General features: G+C 45.3%; 2 protein-coding genes across 4 annotated transcripts in view; one reads left to right on the top strand and one right to left on the bottom strand.

Moving 5' to 3' along the window:
- The window catches only part of Syt11 (synaptotagmin 11), a 29,356-nt gene extending 25,695 nt beyond the window's left edge, over nucleotides 1-3,661 (top strand). For both annotated transcript variants that reach the window (XM_031374433.1, XM_031374431.1), the window contains exon 4: nucleotides 561-3,661. In XM_031374433.1, coding sequence (XP_031230293.1) covers nucleotides 561-871 — 311 coding nt within the window. In that variant the 3' untranslated portion in view covers nucleotides 872-3,661. The remainder of the gene's footprint in view (nucleotides 1-560) is intronic.
- Nucleotides 3,662-15,291: 11,630 nt separating this feature from the next.
- Rit1 (Ras like without CAAX 1) overlaps nucleotides 15,292-23,656 on the bottom strand; it is a 13,673-nt gene continuing 5,308 nt past the window's right edge. For both annotated transcript variants that reach the window (XM_031374416.1, XM_031374417.1), the window contains exons 4-6: nucleotides 20,810-20,883; nucleotides 20,409-20,600; nucleotides 15,292-17,795 (exon numbers count right to left, since the gene is read on the bottom strand). In XM_031374416.1, coding sequence (XP_031230276.1) covers nucleotides 17,565-17,795; nucleotides 20,409-20,600; nucleotides 20,810-20,883 — 497 coding nt within the window. In that variant the 3' untranslated portion in view covers nucleotides 15,292-17,564. The remainder of the gene's footprint in view (nucleotides 17,796-20,408; nucleotides 20,601-20,809; nucleotides 20,884-23,656) is intronic.

Below are 23,656 nucleotides of genomic sequence, written 5' to 3'. Positions count from 1 at the left end.
AGCGGTTACCTCAGGTGAGACTTGTAAAAGAGACTGCAGGGTAGTCTGTTCGTCCCCATGTCCTTGACAGTGCTTCCTGATTTCTGCAGGCCTACACCTTGTTCTACACTCCACTCCTGCTTGATTCCCCCTGCCCCACCCCCAGGCTAGGCAGCCAGACTCGTGTGCGGTCTGTGTGCATTTATGGTACAATCACCAAAGACTTGATGGTCAGTCAGCAAAGATGAGGACAACAGAGTCTCTTACATCTAAACCAGTGGTTCTCCACTTCCTTAAAACTGTAACCCTTTAACACAGTCCTTAATGTTGTGGTGACCCCCATCTATAAAATTACTTTCATTGTTACTACATAACTATAATTTTGCTACTGTTATGAATCATAGTGTAAATATCTGATCTGCGGGATATCTGCCATGACCCCTGTGAAATGGTCCTTCAACCCACAAAAGGGTCGTGAACCACAAGTTGAGAACCACTGTTAGAATTCTAAGCACAGAACCACCACACAGCAGAGGACCGAGTCATAGGCCTGTCTCTCTTCTTCTCTTTGGGGACTCCAGATCCTTATGTCAAGGTGAACGTCTACTACGGCAGAAAACGCATTGCCAAGAAGAAAACCCACGTAAAGAAGTGCACTTTGAACCCCGTCTTCAACGAGTCCTTCATCTATGACATCCCCACTGACCTCCTTCCTGATATCAGCATCGAGTTCCTTGTCATTGACTTCGATCGCACTACTAAGAATGAGGTGGTAGGGAGGCTGATCTTGGGGGCACACAGTGTCACAACTAGTGGTGCAGAACACTGGAGAGAGGTCTGTGAGAGTCCCCGCAAGCCCATAGCCAAGTGGCACAGTCTGAGCGAGTACTAACCCTGGGGCCAGGCGGGGTGGCACACGGCGGGGAGAGGTGACAGAGAAGCTGACTCAAAACCTCATTTTAGTTGTAGAAGAGATTTCTTACAGAACAAACCACACGAAGAACCTCACACTCCACACAGCTGCAGATTGGTTCTTAGCGTGAGGATTGCTTTCTTCTTTGCAAGGCACTAGACGATCTTTTGTTTTTTAAAATGAGGGGGGAAGAGAAGGAAAGACCCCAAGTCTATATATAACAATGTAACCTTATACTTGCATGTCTAATACAAACAAGAAATTAGCCTAACCAATATCAAGTTGCAGATTTTAATCCATGAAAATTGTGTTTTGTGCCGAATTGTATTTGCTGATCCCCTGAAATTGGCCTCTCTTTATCAGGCTTCTCTGGGTTATTCCAGTTCCCCATCACTGCAGGAGAAAAGTCTGTTCTTGTAAAGCCCCACGTTCCTGTCATACAGTCCTTTTTTCTGTCACCTCTCACATCTCTGCTCTTTGGCTGAGTTCCAAATCCTGAGGTCTGTAGTAAGCAAAGAAATGAGTGGGGTTTCCAGGAGAAAGAGTAATTGAGAATGAGGTATGTGCTGTCAGCCACCTGCTGGAAAAGGGTAACAGGCAGCCCGTGACTAGAGATTGCCCCAGTGAGCGTGAGCACAGAAGAGGTGGGGCTGGACTTAGGAGTTCACCTAGAGGGAGGGACCTGTAAGCACCAGCACATCCTGAATGCTACTTGCAGGTCAGGGGACAAGGGAAGGAAATAAGATGCCCACATGGCCCTCTGTGGTGGGCTCCTCATCGATGGTCAACAGCCCTAGGTTAGAAAGTTACACTGGTTTTTACTTTTCCAGAAATGCTTCTGGAGCTCTGGCATCTCCTCATGCAGCTGCCAACACAAGTTGCTTTCTGTTTCTTAAGGAAATGGGCCTCAGAAATGACTCTTTCTCCCTGAGGTTTACAGTAATGGCTCTTAAGAAAGCCAAGTAGGGCTGAGTGGTAAGATCATATGAATGCCTTCAGAGCACCACTCTCCTCAGCTGCGGATCACAGAGGGAGGACTGGGAGCCTCCCCACACAGTGAAGAGTGGAAACCAAAGTTCCACCATCTCTCAGCCACTGCACAATGCAGTGCAGAGCCGGAGCATTATGCTAGAGTTCAGATCCAGATCTCCACATGGAGACTTCGGAAACGAGGGGTGAGCTCGGATGGGCAGTGCCTATTTTGACAGCTGAAGAGGACCTCAGTCAGATAAGAAATAGCTTGGTCCCTGGCCTGAAAGATCAGCTGTAACTGAAGTGCCCAGTTCCCTAAATGCCATCACTCTCTGGCTTGCTTCTGAGAAGAGGTGGACAAGCTGGCTTTCCATGGAGAGGGTTGGGGACAATGCCTTTGGTGGTTCTCCTCGTGCTTGTAGATCTGAATCCACTCCGCCCCCGACCAACCTTTCATTTGCTTTTCATTTGTTTGTTTTTGTTTTGTTTTTTTTTCTGCCGATCTTGGCAAGGCAGAGCAGTCCTGTACAGGCAGGAAACCCCACTCTTGCTCTTGCTACTGTCAGCTCTTACATCCCATAATCTGACTCAGTGTCTCGCCATCAGCTGGGATCGCACCACTAGTCTCCGTCCTTTAACCCATGGAATGTAAATATTGTATCATACGTAGAAGAAAATACTTTTTGTTTTCTAAAAAGGCATTTTGACATAGTTTTAATGAAAACCCGGCAGGAGCATTCTAAGCCCCATTAGGGAAAAAAAAAAATTGAGATGGTTCCTCTTCGTCGCCTTAATGTGTAAAGATCAGAAGTCACTGAGCAGCTCTGTCTCCTTTGGAGAAGCGATGCAAAGTGACAGGTGGAGCCTGGCCTCTGTCCCGCTGTGTGTGCCTCTGTAGCTCCCCCTGAGAAGTCTGGGAAACAGCCTCATGGCGCTCCTCCCTTCCCCGTGCCCCTGCAGCTCAATCCCTTGCATCCATTGGGTCTGCAGAGCAGCAGGTGCTGGTGGGGGAGCCGGTACTTCCACAGGCTCGGGGCTGCCTCGGTGTCTTTGCCAAGAGAAGGCAAAGGGGTGGGCAGTACAGGATTCCTCCCTCCTACCTCAGGCCTGATCCATCATGCCCTGGACTTGGTACCCTGAAGCTTCTTAGCTGACTCTGGCTCTCACATCTGTTCTTCACGGAGCTCGCCGATGTGGGTGGAGGTGGAATGCCTCTCCCTGTCCACTGAAAGACAAGAGAGTCACATCCTAGCTTTTGCACAAGGCTCTTGTGGTTAGGAATAGGTTAGGGAAAGGTCACTCCTGATTTCCCAGCAGCCAGTCTGTCTATGGAGATCTCTTGACTCTTGGGGGACTCTGAGAGCTATTCACAATATCAGAAGTTCCCTCTTGAGTTCTTCCTTCTTTCGGTTCTCAGCAAGGCTGGCCACGATGTACGTGTTTATGGACAATGCCGTACTGGACAGCAGATAGAAGGCTGTGTGGGACCAGGGGGACCTACTTAGGAGGGGGATATGGAAGACTTTTAATACTGGTCATAGTGACATTGCCCTCACCACGATCCCTCTCCAAAGTGGTCGTCTTTCTTTACCTTGTGTCTTCTCTTGTAAAAATAAAACTCAAAAAAATAAAAGTGTCAAACTAAAAAGAAAAAAAAAAACGGAAAAAGCTAACATGAACTGTGTGAAATTGCATAATGCTGTGACGCTAACCTGCAATATGTAATGCTATCTTGTATGTGGACCTTGTTAATGCGCCACACACGTGCAGAATAAAGACTGATTCAGATTAAATAGGCACAGTGGTGCAGCCTGGTTTTCTTGAAGCTGGGTGACTGTGATAGTAGACAGCACTTGATACACACACACAGACACACACACACACAGACACACACACACACACACACACACACAGAGGATGCTCTAGGCCAGGACTTCTTAAATTTTTTTCTCATGAGCCCCTTTGTCTGAGAAACTGTTTGCAGCTCTGGGTTACAAGCCTTTAAAATAGGTGTGATCTGTAAACCACAACCACCAGGGAAGGGGATGGAAGTTCTTTGGTTTTAGATTTGTTTATTTTATGTTTAGGAGTGTTTGCCTGTTTGTATGTATGTGTGCTCTGTGTGTGTGTGTGTGTGTGTGTGTGTGTGTGTGTGTGTATGAGAAGTGGAGTTAACAGATGGTTGTAACCCACACCTAGGTTCTCTGCAAGAGCAGCAAGCATCCTTAACTTCTGAGCCGTCAGTCTAGCCCTGAGATAGTAGACTTTAGTACTGATGATTACTCTGCTCCTTTAATTGAAGAGATTTATTCCAAATGAAACACTACTCCAGTGGCTCACTGAGCTTTACGGATAGCTCAGCTAAGACTGGCCCTGCTTCTGAGCTACTCTCAAACAATTCATTTTCTTCTCTCTCCCCCTCAGACCTGGGCCTGCCTTCCCTGGTATGCAGGGCTTTCTCACTCTCTGGACTTCTCTCCTCCCCGTAGTCACCCCACCCCTCCTCCCAGCTATACAATTTGCAATTTGCTTGTCCTGTTTTCTCTTATACTCTTTGTTTATTTGTTTGTTTGTTTTGTTTTTTTTAAGACAAGGTTTCTCTGTGTAGCCTTAGCTGTCCTGGAACTCACTCTGTAGACCAGGCTGGCCTCGAACTCAGAAATCCGCCTGTCTCTGCCTCCCAAGTGCTGGGATTAAAGGCATGCACCACCACTGCCCGACTATCTCTTACACTCATAATAAAATTGTCCTCAAGTCTCAAACAATACAACCGCAGGGAAAAAAAATTGTTTTTTTGGCAGTGCTGGGGAATCACTGAGTTCCTTCTCCAGCCCCAACAAGTTCCGTACTAAATGCAAGTCTCAGGGGATATGAGCCATTGCTAAGCAGGAGTCCCATTGGAGATGGTTAACAGAAGAAGGCATTAACCAAACATCACAATGATAAATGTACACTTAAAAACTCTGAGGTGCTTTGCAAAAGCAGGAGATGGGACCGGGCAGTACTCCAGGTGGAGATGCTGAGAAGGCGGGCTATGGCCTCTCTGCCTCCCGAGGCTGAGGCTGGAGGGCCTTACTCTTTTTCTTGGTTTGTTTGATTTTCACACTGTGCTGGCTTCACACTCCTTCTTCTCCGGCCTCCACTTCCTGACTGCTGGGTTTTCATCAGAATGACTCATTTTCCTAACATGCTGGGTGAACCCTGTCCCCATGAGAGACAGAGAAAACCAATAGCAGAAGCACCTGTTCTTTTTTTTTTTTTTTGAGACAGGGTTTCTCTGTGTAGCCCTGGCTGTCCTGGAACTCACTCTGTAGACCAGGCTGGCCTTGAACTCAGAAAGCCGCCTGCCTCTGCCTCCCAAGTGCTGGGACTAAAGACGTGCGCCACCAACGCCCGGCACACCTGTTCTTTCAAAGACACTCAAAGAACTTTCTTTTTTCCTTCTCTCTCTCTCTCTCTCTCTCTCTCTCTCTCTCTCTCTCTCTCTCTCTCTCTCTCTTTCTTTCTTTCTTTCTTTCTTTTTTAGAGTTTTAACATAGAGTAGCCGGTCAGTGGTGGTGCACGTGTTTAATCCAAGCAATTGGGAGGCAGAGGCAGGTGGATTTCTGAGTCTGAGGCCAACCTGGTCTACAGAGTGAGTTCCAGGACAGCCAGGGCTACACAGAGAAACCCTGTCTCAAAAAAAAAAAAAAAAGTTTTAAGACAGAGTGAGGGCGGTGGTGGTGCATGCATTTAATCCCAGCACTTGGGAGGCAGAGGCAGGCAGATTTCTGAGTTTTTTTGAAAAACTAAAAAAAAAAAAAAAAAAAAAAAAAAAAAAAAAAAAAAAAAAAAGAGTGAAGTGGAAACTTAAGGGTTCTTTCAAAGTCAGTAGAATGGTGTTTTGCTGGGGCAAACACGTAAAGGAACTTTTAACTGAAGTGGACGCACGTGAAAGCCTAAGGCAGACTCGTGAAAGAACATTTCACAGACAGACACAGGAGAGAGGATGTTCTGCTAAAGCAAGCATGTGAGAGGACGCGTGATGAAGGATTCTTTGCTAATGACATACAGTTGGTCTGCTTTACATGGCAAGGTTGAGCTCCACGTCGGGACTCCATAGAGAGAAACACACCAAAAAACTAGTGGTAGGGTGCTGCAGCTTTTTTGGTGCTTCCTTGGACTCAAGCTGATTGACAGAGTAACTGAGACAGACTCAAGTGGAGTTATGCTAAGTCAGACTCACACACTGCGACAAGACCCGTGGAGGACAGGTGGTGTTTGGAGGGTATAAATAGGACTGGACTGACAGTGGCTAAGGCTGAGCTTGGCTTGCTTATAGAGCTAGCTGTGCAAGGCTGGTTGGCCTGGCCCCTCCTGCTGACTTGTGTGAAGGCTGAGACCTGGCTGTCTCTGCTAGTTGGTGCCACCGCTGCTAATGAGTGCTTGCTCAGCCGAGCAGTGGTGGCACACGCCTTTAATCTCAGCACTTGGGAGGCAGAGACTGGCAGATTTCTGAGTTCAAGGCCAGCCTGGTCTACAGAGTGAGTTCCAGGACAGCCAGGGCTATATAGAGAAACCTGTCTCAAAAATAAATAAATAAATAAATAAATAAATAAATAAATAAATAAATATAAAATGGTGTTTGCTCTCCCGACTCTACCAAACTGGACTGCTGGTGTAACCAAGAAGTGTTTGTGAGTGGATCGAGCTGCCGCTGCTAACCTTTGCCACTTCAGGAAAACACTCCTTCACATGTTTGCCCCAGCCAAACATCATCTAAGACAACTGACTTTCCAAAGAACCTTTTAGTTTCCACTTCAGCAGAGTCTTGCTCTATATTCTATGTTCCAGGCTAGTCTGTAACTCACAACGATCCTCTCTCCTGAAGTTACAGCTGGGGAAAATCCCACCCCTTTTGTTTTTAATTTTATTATTTATTTTTTTATACATATGTTCTCGCTATGCAGCCCTGGCTGTCTTGGGACTCTCTATGCAGAATAGGCTGACCTCCAACTCATACAAATCCTCCTGCCTCTGCATCCTGAGTACTGGAATTAAAGATGTGTATCACCATGCCAACTAATTTTTTTCTAAATATTTATTTACTATTGTTATTATTTTTGGTTTTTCAAGACGGGGTTTCTCTGTGTAGCCCTGGCTGTCCTGGAACTCACTCTGCAGACCAGGCTGGCCTCGAACTCAGAAATCCCCCTGCCTCTGCCTCCCAAGTGCTGAGATCAAAGGCGTGAGCCACCACCGCCCAGTTTCTAGCTGATTGATATTCAGTTTCCCAAGTGTTGTAATTAAAGGTGTGTATTGTATTTAAATCTTTTTCACCCCAGTTTTTCAAGATATGACTTCTCTGTGTAACAAGCTCTGGCTGTCCTGAACTTGATTTGTAGACCCAGGCTATCTCAAACTCACAGAGATATGTCTGCCTCTGCCTCCCTAGTGCTGCTGTCATTTAACCTTAAAAGCAAATAAGCCAACTGTGCTGTAGTCTTAACACTGGGGAGGCAAAGGCAGCAGATACTTTAAGCTCTCAGCTAGCCTGAGCTACAGAACAAGAAATAAGACCCATCTCACAAAACCAGCAACCAACCCCAAGAATGATTTTTCCTACCCCCAAATAAGGTACCATCATCCCCTCAGTAATTTCTTCTAGGTTTCTTTTTTTGTTTTTGTTTTTGTTTCTCAGTATTTTATTAGAGACAGGGTTTCTCTGTGTAGCCCTGGCTGTCCTGGAACTCACTCTGCAGACCAGGCTGGCCTCGAACTTAGAAATCCATCTGCCTCTGACTCCCAAGTGCTGAGTTCAAAGGCATGTGCCACTGCCGCCCGGCCTCTTCTAGGTTTCTATCAATTTTCCTCTATAGTCCTGAGCTGGACAAACCCTGTCATAGGGATTTCTGAATCACTTTTGAAAGAGAGGATGGGTCATTATGGCTGAAGGACTGCTCTGAAGGAGGATGTCCAAGTATCAGTTCTTGGAGATGTTGGGTCCTTGGGGAAGGAAGTACTGGTTATGGAAAGGAACAGTGTGTGGGGTGGTCATGTATGATCGTGGAACACAACCCTGTTTCCTCCTGGACCCCAACCCATCTCTCCCTCTCTGTCTCTGTCTATCTCTGTCTCTCCCTCTCTCCTTCTCTCCCTCTCTCCCCCTCCCCCTCTCTCCCTCTCTCTCTCTCTCTGTCTCTCTTTCTCTCTCTCTCTCTCTCTCTCTCTCTCACACACACACACCACACACACACACACACACACATACTTTTCTTGCCAATCCCTCAGAAAGCCTTGGGAAGGAATTTCTATCTTAGGAAAGTTTCCCCCCCCAACCTGGTCTCATTGGCTTGCTGAAGCTTGTGATCTACAGAGGCAAACAGCTTCAGTCCTCTTTAAATGCCTCAAGAGCAGTGGATTGATATGTAAACAGCTTTCCCTCCTTTTTTTTTTTTTTTTTTTTGGAGATGGGGGTCTCATGCAGTAAAGCCAGCCTCTGCTTTGAACCCCTGTCCTTACTGAGTGCTGGGGTTGCTGGCTTCTTTTGCCCCATGGCCTGGCAGCTCTTTTTTTTTTTTTAAATACAATTTTGAGCAGAAAGTCTTATAAAATTGAATCTGTATTTGCAGTCCTGGCACAGGTAAAGTTCTGTCATCCATGTGTGTGCAACAGATGAGAAACCTACAGGGGGGGAGGTTAATAGACTGCTCCAAACCTACGCAGCTCATCACAAACTCACACAGCAGCCTCACCCAATTCCAGTTTTGTTAATTCTATTCCACTGATGTGTGTGTATGCACACGTGCCAACATACACATGAGGAAGTCAATGGATGACTTTTGGAAGTCAGCTCTTTTCTGTATATGGGTATTTTTGTCTGCATCTGTGCACTGTGTATATGCAGTGCCTGAGGAAACCAGAAGAGGGCACTGGATCCCTGGAATTGGAGTTCAGAGGGTGGTGAACCACAAAGTGCATAAAAAGACACTGAATTTGGTTCCTCTGGAAGAGTAGTAGCCAGTGCTCTGAACCTCTGTCCCATCTCTCCAGCTCCAGGGAGCTGGTTCTCCCTGCCATGTAGTAGAAACCTAACTCAATTTGTCAGGCTTGGCAGGAAGTGCCTTTATCACCTAGCTGATCTTGCATTTTTCAACCATTTTTATTGGTGGAGATTTAAGATATAAACAAAACCTAATGGTGAGATGACTATGTAAAGCTGCTTGCTGCCAAACCTGAAGAGTGACCGAATCCCTGGAAACTCATGGTGGAAGCAGACCACTGACTCCCACATGTTGTCTCCTGACCTCTATATGCCATGCCATTCCCACACCTCAAAAAATGCAAAAAAAAAAAAAAAAAAAAAAAAAAAAAAAAGTGAGTCGGGCAGTGGTGGTGCACACCTTCGATCCCAACACTTGGGAGGCAGAGGCAGGTGGATTTCTGAGTTCGAGGCCAGCCTGGTCTACAGAGTGAGTTCCAGGACAGCCAGGGCTACACAGAGAACCCCTGTCTCGAAAAACCAAAAAAATTAAAAACAATTTTTTTTTTAAAGTGAATGGGGTGGGGTGGGGAGGTGGAGAGATGACTCAGTGGTTAAGAGCACTGACTGCTCTTCTAGTGGTCCTGAGTTCAATTCTCAGCAACCACTTGGTGGCTTACAACCATCTGTAATGGGATCGGATGCCCTCTTTTGGTGTGTCTGAAGACAGCTACAGTGTACTCATATAAATAAAATAAATAAATCTTTTTTTAAAAAAGTGAATGGGAAGTAATACAAACGAGATTGTACTCCGAATCTCCATGCCAGTGTCCTAAGAACATCCCAGGCAACTGAAGCCACAGACACTGAGCACTCTCATGATTTAGACTCGCTTCTGTCCAAGTGTCCTCACAGACGCTTTTCCAGCCCAGCAGTTAGTGACCAATTATCGAGTAGCAGCTGACAGTTGGCTCTCTCCCCGTGTCCCTGCTCCCAGGATGGATCCAAATATCTCATCACATTTTGTGTTTGAGAATCTGAATTTTTCCCTCCACAGCACAGAGGCTAAGCTTTGAGAATGGTGTGTTCCCTTCTAACCCCTGCTGAATCCCTGCTGTCAACACTTCCATGCAGCAAGGGCTCAGTAAAGGCACGAAGGCAACGGACACAGTACCCTCCCAGAAGCTGGTTCAAAGCACACAGGACGAGGCTTCATATTTTCCTGACTACCCTAAGTTCAAGTTTCAAAAGTCTGGCCAAGGGCTAGGCACAGAGCTCCATAGTGTAGCACATGCCTAGCATTGATGAAGCCCTGCGTTTGATTCCCCGGCACTGAAGCAACAAAAAGGAGTGAACATTGTAAGGTAGGGGTATGACTCAGTGGTAGAAAATTTGTGTGAAGTATTTGGGTCCAACCTAGAATTGGGAATTATTTGGGGTTATGTGGTAATGGTGATCAGCAGTGACCCACAAATTCTCCTATAGCAAAGTGAAAGTCGGCATGGTCAGAAAATCTAGGTGAGACTCCTAAAGTACCTCTTTCTGTGTGTACACATTTGTGTGAGCAAGGAGTCCAGAGGTCAGCTTTCCGTACCAGCCAGCTTGTCTACCTATCCTCTGTGTATTTTCAGACAAGGTCTCTCACGGGCCTATGGCTCTACAAGTTGGCTAGGTTAATCGTGCAGCGAAGACCTTAGAACCCACCCGTCTCTGCCTCATCAGCTCCAGCATTAAGTAGGAGTCACCACATGCATGTTTTAGTAAATGTGGGTTTTAGACATTAAGCCTAGGCCTTCTTGTTCATACCAACTGAGGCATATTCCCAGTCTCTTGACATCCTTCAGAGCAGGTGCACGTAAAGCCTCCGAGCCAGCAAAGATGCAGTTAGGGGGCTGAGAGCAGTCTTTATGCTGACCACATGGTCCTGCTCTTGTTCTCTCACCTCCACAAATCTCCCAGGGCAGGTGTCTGGCCAGAGACGTTAGGAGGCTAATTAATGTGTTCTGGCTCAGAGCATATTGCACTAAATCTCCAGCAAGGGCAGGAAATGGAGCATGTTCCCATCCCAGCTGGGATGACAGGAGGCAAGGCAGATAGATCTCTGTGAGTTTGAGGCCAGACTGGTCTACAGAGAGTTCCAGGACAGCCAGGGCTATACAAGGAAATCCTATCTTGAAAAAACCTTCCACCCACTCACCCCGGAAAAAAAGAAATTTTCTTGCTTGTTTCCAGACCTCCTGACTCACTACTTGAACTTTGTGACAGCATCAATGTTATCATTCATTTCTTTATTTTTCAGTGCCAGGCTTGAGCCCTAGTACTCTGTACAGACACTAGTCAAGTGCTCTGTTTAGCTAGGTCCCTAGTTTTTAATTTTTTTTTTTTTAAAAAAATCAGACTAATCTTACTAAGTTGTTCAGGATGACCTTGAACTCCTGATTCTAAGTGTTCAGATTACAGATGTATGCCACCAGCTGGGTTTCTTCAGGGATCCCTTGTTCCGTGGGGGTTCACTGGCTGGCCTGTGACAGGTGTGTATCACCATGCCCATATTTTTTGTTTGTTTGTTTACTCAGTCCCATATTGCTTAGGCTGGCCTTAACACTATTATATAGCTGAGGATGATTTTGAATTCCTGACCCTCCTGCCTTGACCACCTACACAGGAGGCACAGGCATTCACAGCCACGCCTGGCTGTATGGAATTCAGAGCCTCCTCACAGAGGACAACTGCTCTGTCAACTAGGCTGCCGCCCCAGCACCTCAACTCTACCTTCTGACTGGAACTCACTATGTTGCTTACAGTGGTCTTGAATTCCTGGCTCAGGCAGTGCTTTCTATTAAGGATGCTATGTTTTCTGCCTTCCCAACTCAGCAGCAGGATTGTAAAGCTTGAGAGACTGACGATATTTTGCTAAGAGCTAAAGGCCGTGTTAATTCCTGCAGGCCTTACTTGATCCCATGGTCCTACTAGAACGAGAAGCAAGTCAACTCAAGTCAACTGTCCCAAGGGGAAAGAATATCCCTGCAGCAGAGGAAAGAAAACTCCTCGGCAAGTGGTTTCTTCATATTGATGGTGAGATACTGCTACAGGGAACCGCACGGCAGAGACAGTTCACCAAGAGGCACGGGCATCATTCATACTCCACCAGAGAAATGTTCCCTGAAGGACTGCGTCCAAAAGGCATGGTTGCTAATTTTGGATCCTAATTCAAATGACACAAAATTTCATAATTACTAGGAAGAAAATAAAACTTGTACAGTGAGAGCATCCAGAGATCCAGAGGGCACACTGAATAATCTTTAATCAAACCAGGCAGTGGAGGCACATGCCTTTAATCACAGCACTTCAGAGGCAGAGGCAGGTGGATTTCTGAGTTCCAGTCCAGCTTGGTCTACAGAGAGAGTTCCAGGACAACCAGGGCTATATGGAGAAACCCTGTCTCGAAAAACCAAAAAACCAAACCAAAACAAAGCAAAAAAAATAATATTGTCAAAGTTCTAACACTACAAATTATGTATTGGGTATTTACCAAAACTTAAATAACATGCAAGTTTGGGTTCAATGTAGTCTCCCTTCAATTTGCTTCTTCGGTTACCTCTATTTTTTATTTTTTTAATTTTGGTTTTTCGAGATAGGGTTTCTCTGTGTAGCCCTGGCCTGTCCTGAATTCTCTGTAGACCAGGCTGGCCTCGAACTCAGAAATCTGCCTGTCTCTGCCTCCCAAGTGCTGGGATTAAAGGCATGGGCCACCACTGCCCAGCGTTACCTCTATTTTTATACTTTCAGGCCAGTCTTGAACTCATTACACAGGGAGGCTAACTTTAGAACTCCCCCTAATTGGTAGAATGATACTTGTGCATCATCACACCTGGCTCTGTTTCTTTAAAATTAAAACAATTTTTTTTAATGTGACCTTGGCTGCCCTCGAGCTTACTGTTGTAGACCAGGCTGGCCTCAAACTCACACATATCTGCTTTCCTCTGCTCCCAGAATGCTAGAATTAAAGGTGTGCTCTACTATAACCAGCTTTCTGCTTGGGGGGATGTAATTTTAATTTTTTTCAAATCGTATTTTTATATTTTATTTTATTTAATTTTTTTTTTTTTTTTTTTTGGTTTTTCGAGACAGGGTTTCTCTGTGTAGTCCTAGCTGGCCTGGAACTCACTCTGTAGACCAGGCTGGCCTCGAACTCAGAAATCCACCTGCCTCTGCCTCCCAAGTGTTGGGATTAAAGGCGTGTGCCACCACTGCCCAGCTCAAATCCTATTTTTAGTGATGGTTCTTAAACACTTTAACCGGCCCTCTAGCCCACCACCCACCAGAGGTAGTGGAAAAGAAAGGATCCAGGGGAAGTGGACCTGTTTAGAAAGGTTCTTTGGAGCAACTTCCATTTGTGTTGTCTGGAAATCAGCAGTTCAGTTCACAGGTTAGCAGGCAGTAGCAGCTTGATCCACTCGCAAACACATATAGATACACCAGCAGTCTAGATCAGTAGAGGAGGGTTAGCAACATGACCTGGCAGAGACACGTAGGCCTCAGCCTCAGCTTGAGTCATCAGGAGGGACCAACAGGAACACTAGAAGTTCTCCACTGTGCCTCTCTCAGGGAAGCAAAGATCAGCAAAACTGCAAGACCCACTAACCAAACACAGTGTCCATCACTCTGTGGAGTCCTATTTAGACCCTCCAAACATTACTTGTCCCTCATGTGCCTGGCCTCAACACAGCTCTTGCTTCAGCATGTGCATCCAATCAGCCAGAATCCTTTGAAGCAGCAGCAAACTGCAGTACACCACCAGAAATCCTTTGGTGTGCCTCTCTCTATGGCGTCCAGACAAATGCAGCTCAACCACGAAATGTAAGATGGACTAATACGTATGTGTAGTCAGCAAAGAATTCTTCACCATGTGTCTTTTCATGTGCTTGCTTTAGTAGAACATCCTCTCTCCTGTGTCTGCTTCAGTGAAATGTTCCTTCACATGTTGGACCCACCAAATCACCATCCAACCAACTTTCCAAAGAACCCCTAAGTTTCCCCTTCAGAGGAAGAAGGCAGTTTGTAGACAGGGTCTCTCTGTGTAGCCCTGACTCTCCTGGCACTCTCTCTGAAGACCAGACTGGCCTTATACTCAGAGTATGCCCATGGAGTGCTGGGACTAAAGGCATGTGCTGCTACCACCACCCTGCTGGTGTTTTTTTGGTTTTGAACATCCTTTTACCTTTTATTTATTTATTTTGTGGGATCAGGGCACATGACACAGCCTATAAAAGACAGATGACAACTTCCTGGTGGATCCTTGAAATCACACTCAAGTTAGAGGGTGAGTCTTTACCCTCACCTCACTCACATTTACCCTCTGAGCCCTCTCACTGGATTGTGGCACTGCTTATAGGGGGACGGTCTAAGATACCTTGACTGAAGCCAGGTTCTTGGCTAAGACCCCAAAGCAACACCCCAGTGGCTAGGATCTGATTTCTCTGACCTGAAAGGGCCCTCAGGAAGGCCTTGTAAGCTTTATTGATGGTGGGCTACACCAGCTGTTCCACCTCAGGATCTGGGTGGTAAAGAGCTGCTTGCTATCCTCCATGGACATGATGCTGTCCTGTCCTTCAGACAAGGTGTCCAGCTGAGTTAGGAGGTGAACCGCCCCCTACTGTTCTGGCTGCCTGAGCTGCTGAAAGATTTGGAAGACCCTCTCCCAGCACCAGGCAACCTGCTGCTCAGAATGGGATGGCAACAGGTCCCTAAACACCCCCCCCTCAGAGCCTCTCTGACTTCTGCCTGGATGCCATCTCCCTGGTCTCGGTGGAAGACACCATTACACTAGCTAGAGGGCCTGGTTCCCTGTATATGAGCACTGAGATTTCAGGTAACCTCCCGCCCCCGCCCACACCAAAAAAAACAAAAAAAGAAAAAAAAAAGAAAAAAAAAGAAAGAAAGAAAGAAAGAAAGAAAGAAAAATAAAAATATGGGGCTTGTGCGGATGACTCAGTGAGTAAAAGCATCCACTGCTCTTCTGAAGGTCCTGAGTTCAAATCCCAGCAACCACATGGTGGCTCACAACCACCCATAATGAGATCTGACGCCCTCTTCTGGTGATCTGAAGACAGCTACAGTGTACTTATTTATAATAAATAAATCTTTGGGCCAGAGCAAGCAGGAACTGAGTGAGCTGGGTCTACTGGAGCAAGCAGAGGTCCTAAAGTCAATTCCCAACAACCAGATGAAGGCTCACAACTCTCTGTACAGCTACAGTGTGTACTCATATACATAAAATAAATAAATAAATCTTTAAAAAAAAGTATTGGAATGCACTCACCATGTTAATAAACAAACAAGCAAAAAAAAAAAAAATGAAGGTAAAGCCATGCCCTCTGAGTGTACTTTAAAAAAAAAAAGATTCTAGATTTCTACCCACTTATAGGTTAAAAAAAGAAAAAAGAAAAGAAAATCCAACACATTGTTTACACATCTTGTATTGTGCTGCACAGATTGCCTTCCTATGTGAATGTGCCAGTGAAGAACTCCTTCCCAGGTGGCATGCAATGCTTTCCCAATATATCAAGGTTAAAATTTACCTCCCTACCGGTTATAGTTACTTGTAATTACAAATCTGGCTTCAACACAGTTCCAGTGCCTTTCAACTTGTCCCTGAATCTTCTCAAAATTCTAGGGAATATTTGATTTTTGATGCCTTCAGGTTAGACAGTCCTGATGACCTGGAGCTTGTGGACCACTGAGGTGTCCCTCGGCTCACACACACTGCACTGCCGGAGCTACCGAGCACCATGAATACAATTCTCAATGAAAACTAAGGGACTAGTTTATCCATGGTCCAATGTGTGACAGGGCTAGCCTTAAAAACACTCACTGAAGTCTTCCTCGTACAGAACAAATCCCCTCTCTCACAGGTCTTTCTGGCAGTGGTTTTCTATGGCCTTGACAATCTTCCATCACTGTGGCTTGTCAGTGCCTTGCTTGGCCCTGCTGACCATCCTGCTGACAGAGACTGAGCCCTGAGCAGTGAAGACATTCAGCCTGACAGTCCTTGTCCAGTGAGATACTCTTCAGAGGTCGCTGCTGTGCTTTCTTTCTACTTTGTTGCTTCTCCAAAGTGCTATGGTCTCTGTTTTGGATGCTTTGATGGCTTGAGTATTAAGACACAATTTGCATAGTAGCAACAGTTACTAGGATTTTCAAAAGACAACTACCCAGAATTCAAAAGTCCCAGCAGAGGCTCCTTGTGGGATCTGGATCACAGATCCAGAGGATCACTGGATCCTCTGACAGTGGGGAGCGGAAAGCTGAGTGGCAGCTTTCGAGAGGCACTGCCGATGGCACCCAAGCCTGGAGTGATCGTGGCTCTCCTGAATGTGCCACACACACAGCGCTTTCAGACAGCAAGAGGATCCTGACCCCATGACAGAGAGTTCACCACTAACGGTTAATGCTGCTTTTTGTAGGAGTAGTCTCAACCACACACAGAAGCCAAGTGGCATGTTCTCTGCTGAGGCTGCTCTGACAACTCGGAGGAAATCTTGTGATGGTGAAGCCAATTCCCACAAGTGAGGACTAAAGGCTCAAGCCTGCTCCACTGGACAGAGGCATCACAGACCTTTGAGCCACAAGTCTAAGGACTGTGGAGGTTAAGGGAACACGATTTTACGATTTTACTCAGACTCCTGATAGTTCTTCTGTTTGGGCAATAACATTAGATGAATGACAGGCCTAAAAATCATCAGGCCTTGCCTGACCTTTCAAAGGGGATAGAAAACTGGACAAGTCCTGTGGTATAGTGGTCCTAAGAAAGAATTTGTTTTTATTTACTTGTGGTTTTGCTTTTCTGAGACAGGTTCTCATTCTGCAATCCAGGGTAACCTCAAACTCATAGTAGTCCTTCTGCTTCAGACTTAAAAATAGTAGGCCTACAGCCATGAGCCACATGCCTAGCCCAACAAAGGATTTCAGTAAGATTCAAGTGATCTAGCAATGGCCCCAGATCCAGAGCCAGGTCGCACAGGTAAAGAAAGGCAGACACGGAAGGAAGAATCAAGCATGTTCAGGGAGAAATACGCTTCTGTCTCATTTTACCACCTGAGTGCCTTTGGGTCAAATGTGCAGTTCTGGGGCTCACTACAGGAACACAGGTCTGACCTGCATGTTTCCGGCTATGTGTTCTTGTGTGAGCACATGGCAGGATCTCCCTAAACCTCCGCACTCCATGGTCCACCACAGGAGTCCACTCCGCAGATGCCTGCTCACCTTTCACACCAGTTTCCCTACTCGATCTCTGCTCTGTCTCCAGGACACACAGTGTGTGGCTACACAAGGCAGAGGTCCATTTGTGAGACAGTACCAGGAAGTTCAGGTTGAAGGGTGGTGGGGAGAATACAACACAATGTTCTGTTGTAAACTTAAGTCAAGTGCACACATACTCTCCTGGGTAGAAATGATTTACACAGATAAATTTACATCAGCAACATAACCAAAACAATGGCCGACCAAATTCTAATGTGACAATTAAGGAGTAGACATGGCCCTGATGAGTTCATGTGTCAGAGTCACCTAGCACAGGGCTTTAGACAGTAAGTCAATGACAACTCCCAGTAGGCAAGTCCCCTCGCCAGTGATGTTTAGAATAGCCACACAGCAGGAGAGCAAGAAGCATGCTCACTATTGCAGTTACTGGACTGCCTCAAGGAGCACTGCAGTTCACAGCAGGCACGCCCACTTCCCTCAGGTTACTGAGTCTTTCTTCCTCCTGAATGGTGACTTCAGCCTCTTCCATACGCTGCTTTTGGGTTTAGCCTTTTTCTCCATGGCCAGTACTAACTCCTTCTCTTTCTTACGGATCTCCCGTACGAGAGCATGGAAAACGTCATCAATGTAGTAACGATAGGCAGCAGAGGTCTCAAAAAAAGGACAGCTGAATTCTCGAGCCAGAGACAATCCCTCTTCCTTGGAGACCTTCAAAGGTACAAACAGGAGAAAATACATTGTGCAGAGCAGGCGGCAGTGACAACTGTCACAAGAGTAAATGGGTATTCTTAGCAGGACAGCTCCTCCCCCTCATCCCCCAACCCCCACTGGATGGTGCCAGCAGAATACACAGCCCAGTGTGCCTGAGACACACAGGAGGGTACTACATGACTTCACACTACACGATTCTACTTCTAGTGTACTTTCAAGATTTTTTTTTTAGGGTTACCAAGTGTTTCAAATACAGATTTAATTCCAGAAATTTGATTTCACAATCTGATCCTCAAGATTTTTTTTAAACACAGAGTCTTATATTCCAGGGTAGCCAAGCACATCTCTGAACTTCTGAATTTTCTGCCCCCACGGTGATGGAATTATAGGTTTGTGCTGGGAGCCTGGTTTATGCAGAGATAGAGCCAAGGGATTCCTGTATAATTTCTTTACAATGTTTTTTATTTTTTTCTTTCTTTCTTTCTTTTTTTTTTTTAAGACAAGGTTTTTCTGTATAGCCCTGGAACTCACTCTGTAGATCAGGCTGGTCTTGAACTCAGAAATCCGCTTGCCTCTGCCTCCCAAGTGCTAGGATTAAAGGCATGTGTCACCACTGCCTGGCTATATTGTTTTTTCAAGGCAGGGTTTCTCTGTGTGCCCTGGCTTTCAGGAACTTGTTTTATAGACTAGGTTAGCCTCAATCTCAGATATACACCTGCCTCTGCCTTGTGCATCACCATGCCCAGCTCCCTGAACAATAAGCAGACACTACCAACTGAACTACCCTACAGCCTGCGGTTTTTCTTTTCTGGGACAAGGTCTGTCACTGACCTGGAGCTTGCCAGGAGGCTGGCCAGCAAACCCAAAGGATCTGCTTGTTTCCATCCCAGAGCTGGGATTATAAGCACACACCACCATGCCTAGCTTTAAAAAAAAAACCAAAATCCAAAATGAACTCAGCCCCTCCTACAATCACTTTAAAGATGGGACCAGGACCTAGCCTTTCAAGGTAACTTTTTTGGAAGAGTTATCAAGTAAATATGAATATTGATAATGGTAGTTTTCTTTAAACTACCGCTTTTTTTTCTTTTTTTCAAGACAGGGTTTCTCTGTATAGCCCTGGCTATCTTGGAACTCGCTCTGTAGACCAGGCTGGCCCTGAATTCAGAAATCCGCCTGCCTCTGCCTCCCAGGTGCTGGGATTAAGGGTGTGCGCCACCAAGGCCCGGCTATACTACCACTTTTAAGAAAGAAAAGCATAAAGGAGAGATTTCTGTTCCAGCTAGCACAGACCTGTCAGAAGCCAGCTATGGAAGTGCTATTCTTCCACCTGCTTCTAGACAGCGAGATTGCTTCTTGTTTTCTCCCCCAGGCAGTGAGGGTTGGACACATGGACTCCCAAAGGTTTCCTACACTCCAGGAGATCTGACTGATATACACTGTTCCTACTAGCAGCTGTGGGAGTGCACACTCCACCACTCCACTCCATTCAAATCACTGCTACACTGAAGGGCATCGCTTGGTGCAGCCTTTAATCCCAGCGCTTGGAAGGCAGAGGGATGGAATTTTGCCAGTTCAAATCCAGCTTGGCCTACATATAGAATTTCAGGTCAGCCAAGAAAACAAAGTAAGACCGTGTTTTTTTGTTTTTAAATTAGAAAAACCCTCAATCATTTCCCTTATTTTTTAAGTTTTAGTTTAGTTTTTTGTATATAATTTTATTATTATTACTTTATGTATGGTTGTTTTGCCTACATGTATGTCTATATACTATGTGCATGTCCAGTGCCTATGGATGCCAGAGGCCAATACCATGGAACTGAGGGTACAGACAGTTCTGAGCTCCACCATGCGGGTGCTGGGTAGGGAACACAGTTCTCTGCAAGAGCAGACACTGCTCTTAACTGTTCTGTTAGCTCTCCAACCCTCAAGTTATAATTATCTTTTATTATTTTTAAAGTACTAACTTATTGTGTATGTACACTGTGAGTGAGGCCTGCATGCCCCTCCACATGTATGACCGTCAATGGAAAACTCTGTGCAACTGTTCTCTTTTTTTCCCTTTATGTGGATGTTAGGATTGAGTTTAGGCCACTGGATTGATAAGACACAGCAAGTGTTTTACTATCTAAGATCTCTTATTAGCCCTAGCTTTTATTAATTTAAAAGTTTTTATTTTGCAGTACCTGATTGAACTCACGTCCTTGTGTATACTAGGCAGGAGCTTACCACTAAACCACATCCAAACATTTCTGAAGATTTAGGAAACAAACAGCTCATGATTCTTTTTAGTGAGTGTTCTATTGCCACTTGTTTGTTTGTTGATTAACTAACTAATCCAGGGTCTATGTGGCCCAGACTGGCCTTAAATGTATGGCCTAGCCTCTTAAGTGCTAAGATTACATGTATACGCCACAGCCTATTAACTGTCTAAACTCCTGTGTACTGACTTCCAAAATCTAAATTTTACCTATAGTAAAGGAAATTAATAAGAGGGACACATCCAAGGCCAAGAGAAGATAATGTTCACTTTCTATCTAGGGGTAAGTAATCTGCAAGCCAAAGAACAAAAAAACGACTCCCCACAATACCCAGACTCTTCCTCCTCACCTGCCTCAGCTGCTTTAGGTCGGACTTGTTTCCCACAAGAACCACCGGTGTATCGTCAGTGCGTCGGACTCGGTAAATCAGTTGTTTAAACTCCCGAACTTCATGGAAACTTCGACGATCCGTGATGGAGTAACAGATGATGAATCCTTCTCCTGCCCTCATGTACTGATCCCGCATGGCTGTAAACTCTGCCTAAAAGGAAACAAAGGTCCAGAATGCATTGCTGTAATGTGCAATTCCACATACGCACTGGCTACTTTAGAGTAAAGAAACAGCATGTCAGTTACCTGCTATCCTGAGGCAGAGCATGGAAAATTAAGAGAGACAAACTAGTGATACTGTCCACAGAAGCCTGCTCCCTGCCCTAGAGGACACTGCTCATATGGTTCTGGGCTCAGTACCTGTCCTGCTGTATCCAGGATGTCCAGATTGGCAGGTTCATCATCAATGCGGATCCGGATCTTATATGCATCTTCTATAGGAGGGAAGAAAGGTCTGTTATAAGAACACAAGGCTGGACAGTGTTGGCACACACCTTTAATCCCAGCACTAAGGAGGCATAGGAAGACAGATTTCTGTGAGTTTAAGGCCAGTACGGACTGAAGACACAGTTCGAGGATAATCAGGGCTACATGAAAAAAAAAACCTGCTCAAAAAAAACAAAACAAAAAACCTCAAACAAACAAACAAACAAACCCTCATATGCAGGAAGCAATGACTTTAAAACTTGTCCCACAGAGGAATTGGTCCCACCTAATTTTTATTTATTTGTCTGTGTATCTGTTTGGGAGAGCCAGACCTCAAATCCTGAGGTTCAAATGTTAGGCAAGTTTTCTACCACTACTGAGCTATACTTCCAGGCCCTATCCAGTTTCCATGTTTGTTTTCATGTGCGTGGGTACACACTTGTGTAGAGATCCAGGGCTGTTGCTCACTGGAGCTTCTGACTTTGACTTTGGGGGCTAGATTTAACACATATGCCAGTTCTGGTTTCCAGGGACCTGAAATGAACTCTGTTTCTGGCTTGTACAGTGAATGCTTTAACTTTCAAGCCCATTAAAGTTCTTTTTAAAAATTTATTATTATTATTGATGTGTATGTGTGTTTATGATGTGTGTATGGATGCACATAGAGGTCATGGGTCAATTTTGTGGAGTTGCTCTTTGCTTATACCTTTATACACGTTCTCGGGATGGAAATCAGGTCACTGGGCTAGCAAGGCAAATGCTTTTACCTGTGGAGCCATCTCATTGGCCCCTAAGTTGTTTTTATGTGCCTTATTTTCTCAGGATGCTATTAAATTCATCAAAATATATAGTTTAGGGTATACAATAGGTTTTTCTTTGTTCATGGGTGGTCATGGTCATGTATCTTATTCACAGCTATAAATCTAGCCTAAAAGTGAACTCTGAGAATTTAAGAACCAGAGGCAAGAGGATCTCTGTGAATGCAAGGCTAAGTTTGTCTACACAATGAGCTCTAGATCAGCTAGAGCTACAAAGGAAGGTGCTATCTTAAAAACAGAAAGAAAGAAAGAAAGAAAGAAAGAAAGAAAGAAAGAAAGAAAGAAAGAAGACAGAGAAAAGAGAGGGATTGTCTTAGTCACTGTGCTATTGCTATAAAGAGACACCATGACCAAAGAACTGTTATGAAAGAAAACATTTAACTGGGGACTTACATACAATCTCAAACGATAAGTCTATTACCACCATGATGGGGAGCATAGCAGCAGGCATAGCATTAGATCAACAGCTGAGAGTTACAACCTGATACATAGGCACAGAGAGAGGGGGGAAAGGGAGAGAGAGAGAGAGAGAGAGAGAGAGAGAGAGAGAAGGGGGGAGGGAGAGTGCGAGCAAGCAGGAGAGCGCAGGCACAAAAAGACTATGCCTGACCTCAAAACCTACCCTCAGCATTTCCTTCAACAAGGCCATAGCTACTAATCCTTCCAATCCTTCCAAACAGTTTCGGTCCCTGGTGACTAAGCAGTCACACACATGAGCCTGTGGAGTCATTCTTATTAAAAGCACCATAAGGATTCTGAAAGAATTTTTTTTTAAATATTAAGCCAAGTGCCATCAAAGATAGCTCTGAGTTCTAACACGAGTTAGATACCTAGAACCCCCATAAAAGTAGGAGAGGATAGTACCCACAAAGTTTTCCTTTTGATTTTCACACATGTGCTGTGGCATAAGTACCCTCTCCCATATCATGCACATACTAAAGAAATATTTAACTGTTGCGAACAGTGGAAAACACTCTTAGTCCTAATGATCATTTATTAAAGTACATGTAAGAGATAAGGCTAAATTATATGCACTAAACCACTTAATAGTCACAATATTCCAATAGAGTATTACTATTCCCATTTTCCAGCAAAAGACTGTCAGTCAGGTACGATGGTACAGAGGCAGGCCAGGTGTGGTGGAGAGCATCCTTAATCCCACCATGGGATGAGGAGTGCAGAAGGAGGTAGATTTTTGTGAGTTTGAGGCGGAGAGTTATAGGTGAGACTCTGTCTTTAAAGCAAACCAATGGCTAATCTTAAAATACTGGATGTCTTCTTCAAACCACAGTTAATCAGTGATGGGGCCAGAATGAAAGCCCAGGGCTACTTGAATGAAAGGCTGTGTGCACAGCATATGCTTCAGTTCATCTTTCACACCTCAGCCCAGGGTGCTGGGTTAAAAGTCTGAGCCTCGACACCTTTTTTTTTTAAAGACTTATTTTTATTTTATGCATGTGAGTGTTTTGGCTTAAAGTGCATGTTGGATGCCATAGAGGTCAGAAGGGGGCATCAGATCTGCTGGAATTCGAGTTCTCAGATGGTTCTGAGCTCCATGTTGGTGCTGGGCCCTCAATCTGTGGCCCTGCAAGAACAGTCAGTGTGCTATATTCAGTTAAGCATCCCTCACAGGTTTACCATTTCCTAGAAAATGGCATAACCCGGGCTGGCGAGATGGCTCAGCGGGTAAGAGCACTGACTGCTCTGAGTTCAGATCCCAGCAACCACATGGTGGCTTACAACCATCCATGATGAGATCTGATGCCCTCTTCTGGTGCGTCTGAAGACAGTTACAGTGTATTACGCCAGAGCGAGCAGGGCTACAGGGCAGGAGCGAGTGGGAGCAAGCTGGGCCAGAGCAAGCAGAGGTCCCGAGTTCAGTTACCAGCAGCCACATGATGGCTCTTGGCCATCTGTACAGCTACAGTGTACTCATACACATAAAATAAATAAATAAATCTTA

The sequence above is a fragment of the Mastomys coucha genome, unplaced genomic scaffold (genome assembly GCF_008632895.1).
Source record: "Mastomys coucha isolate ucsf_1 unplaced genomic scaffold, UCSF_Mcou_1 pScaffold16, whole genome shotgun sequence".
Classification (NCBI taxonomy): Eukaryota; Metazoa; Chordata; class Mammalia; order Rodentia; family Muridae; genus Mastomys; species Mastomys coucha.
Note: the sequence above shows the minus strand (reverse complement) of the source record. Positions and strands in the feature narration are given on the sequence as shown.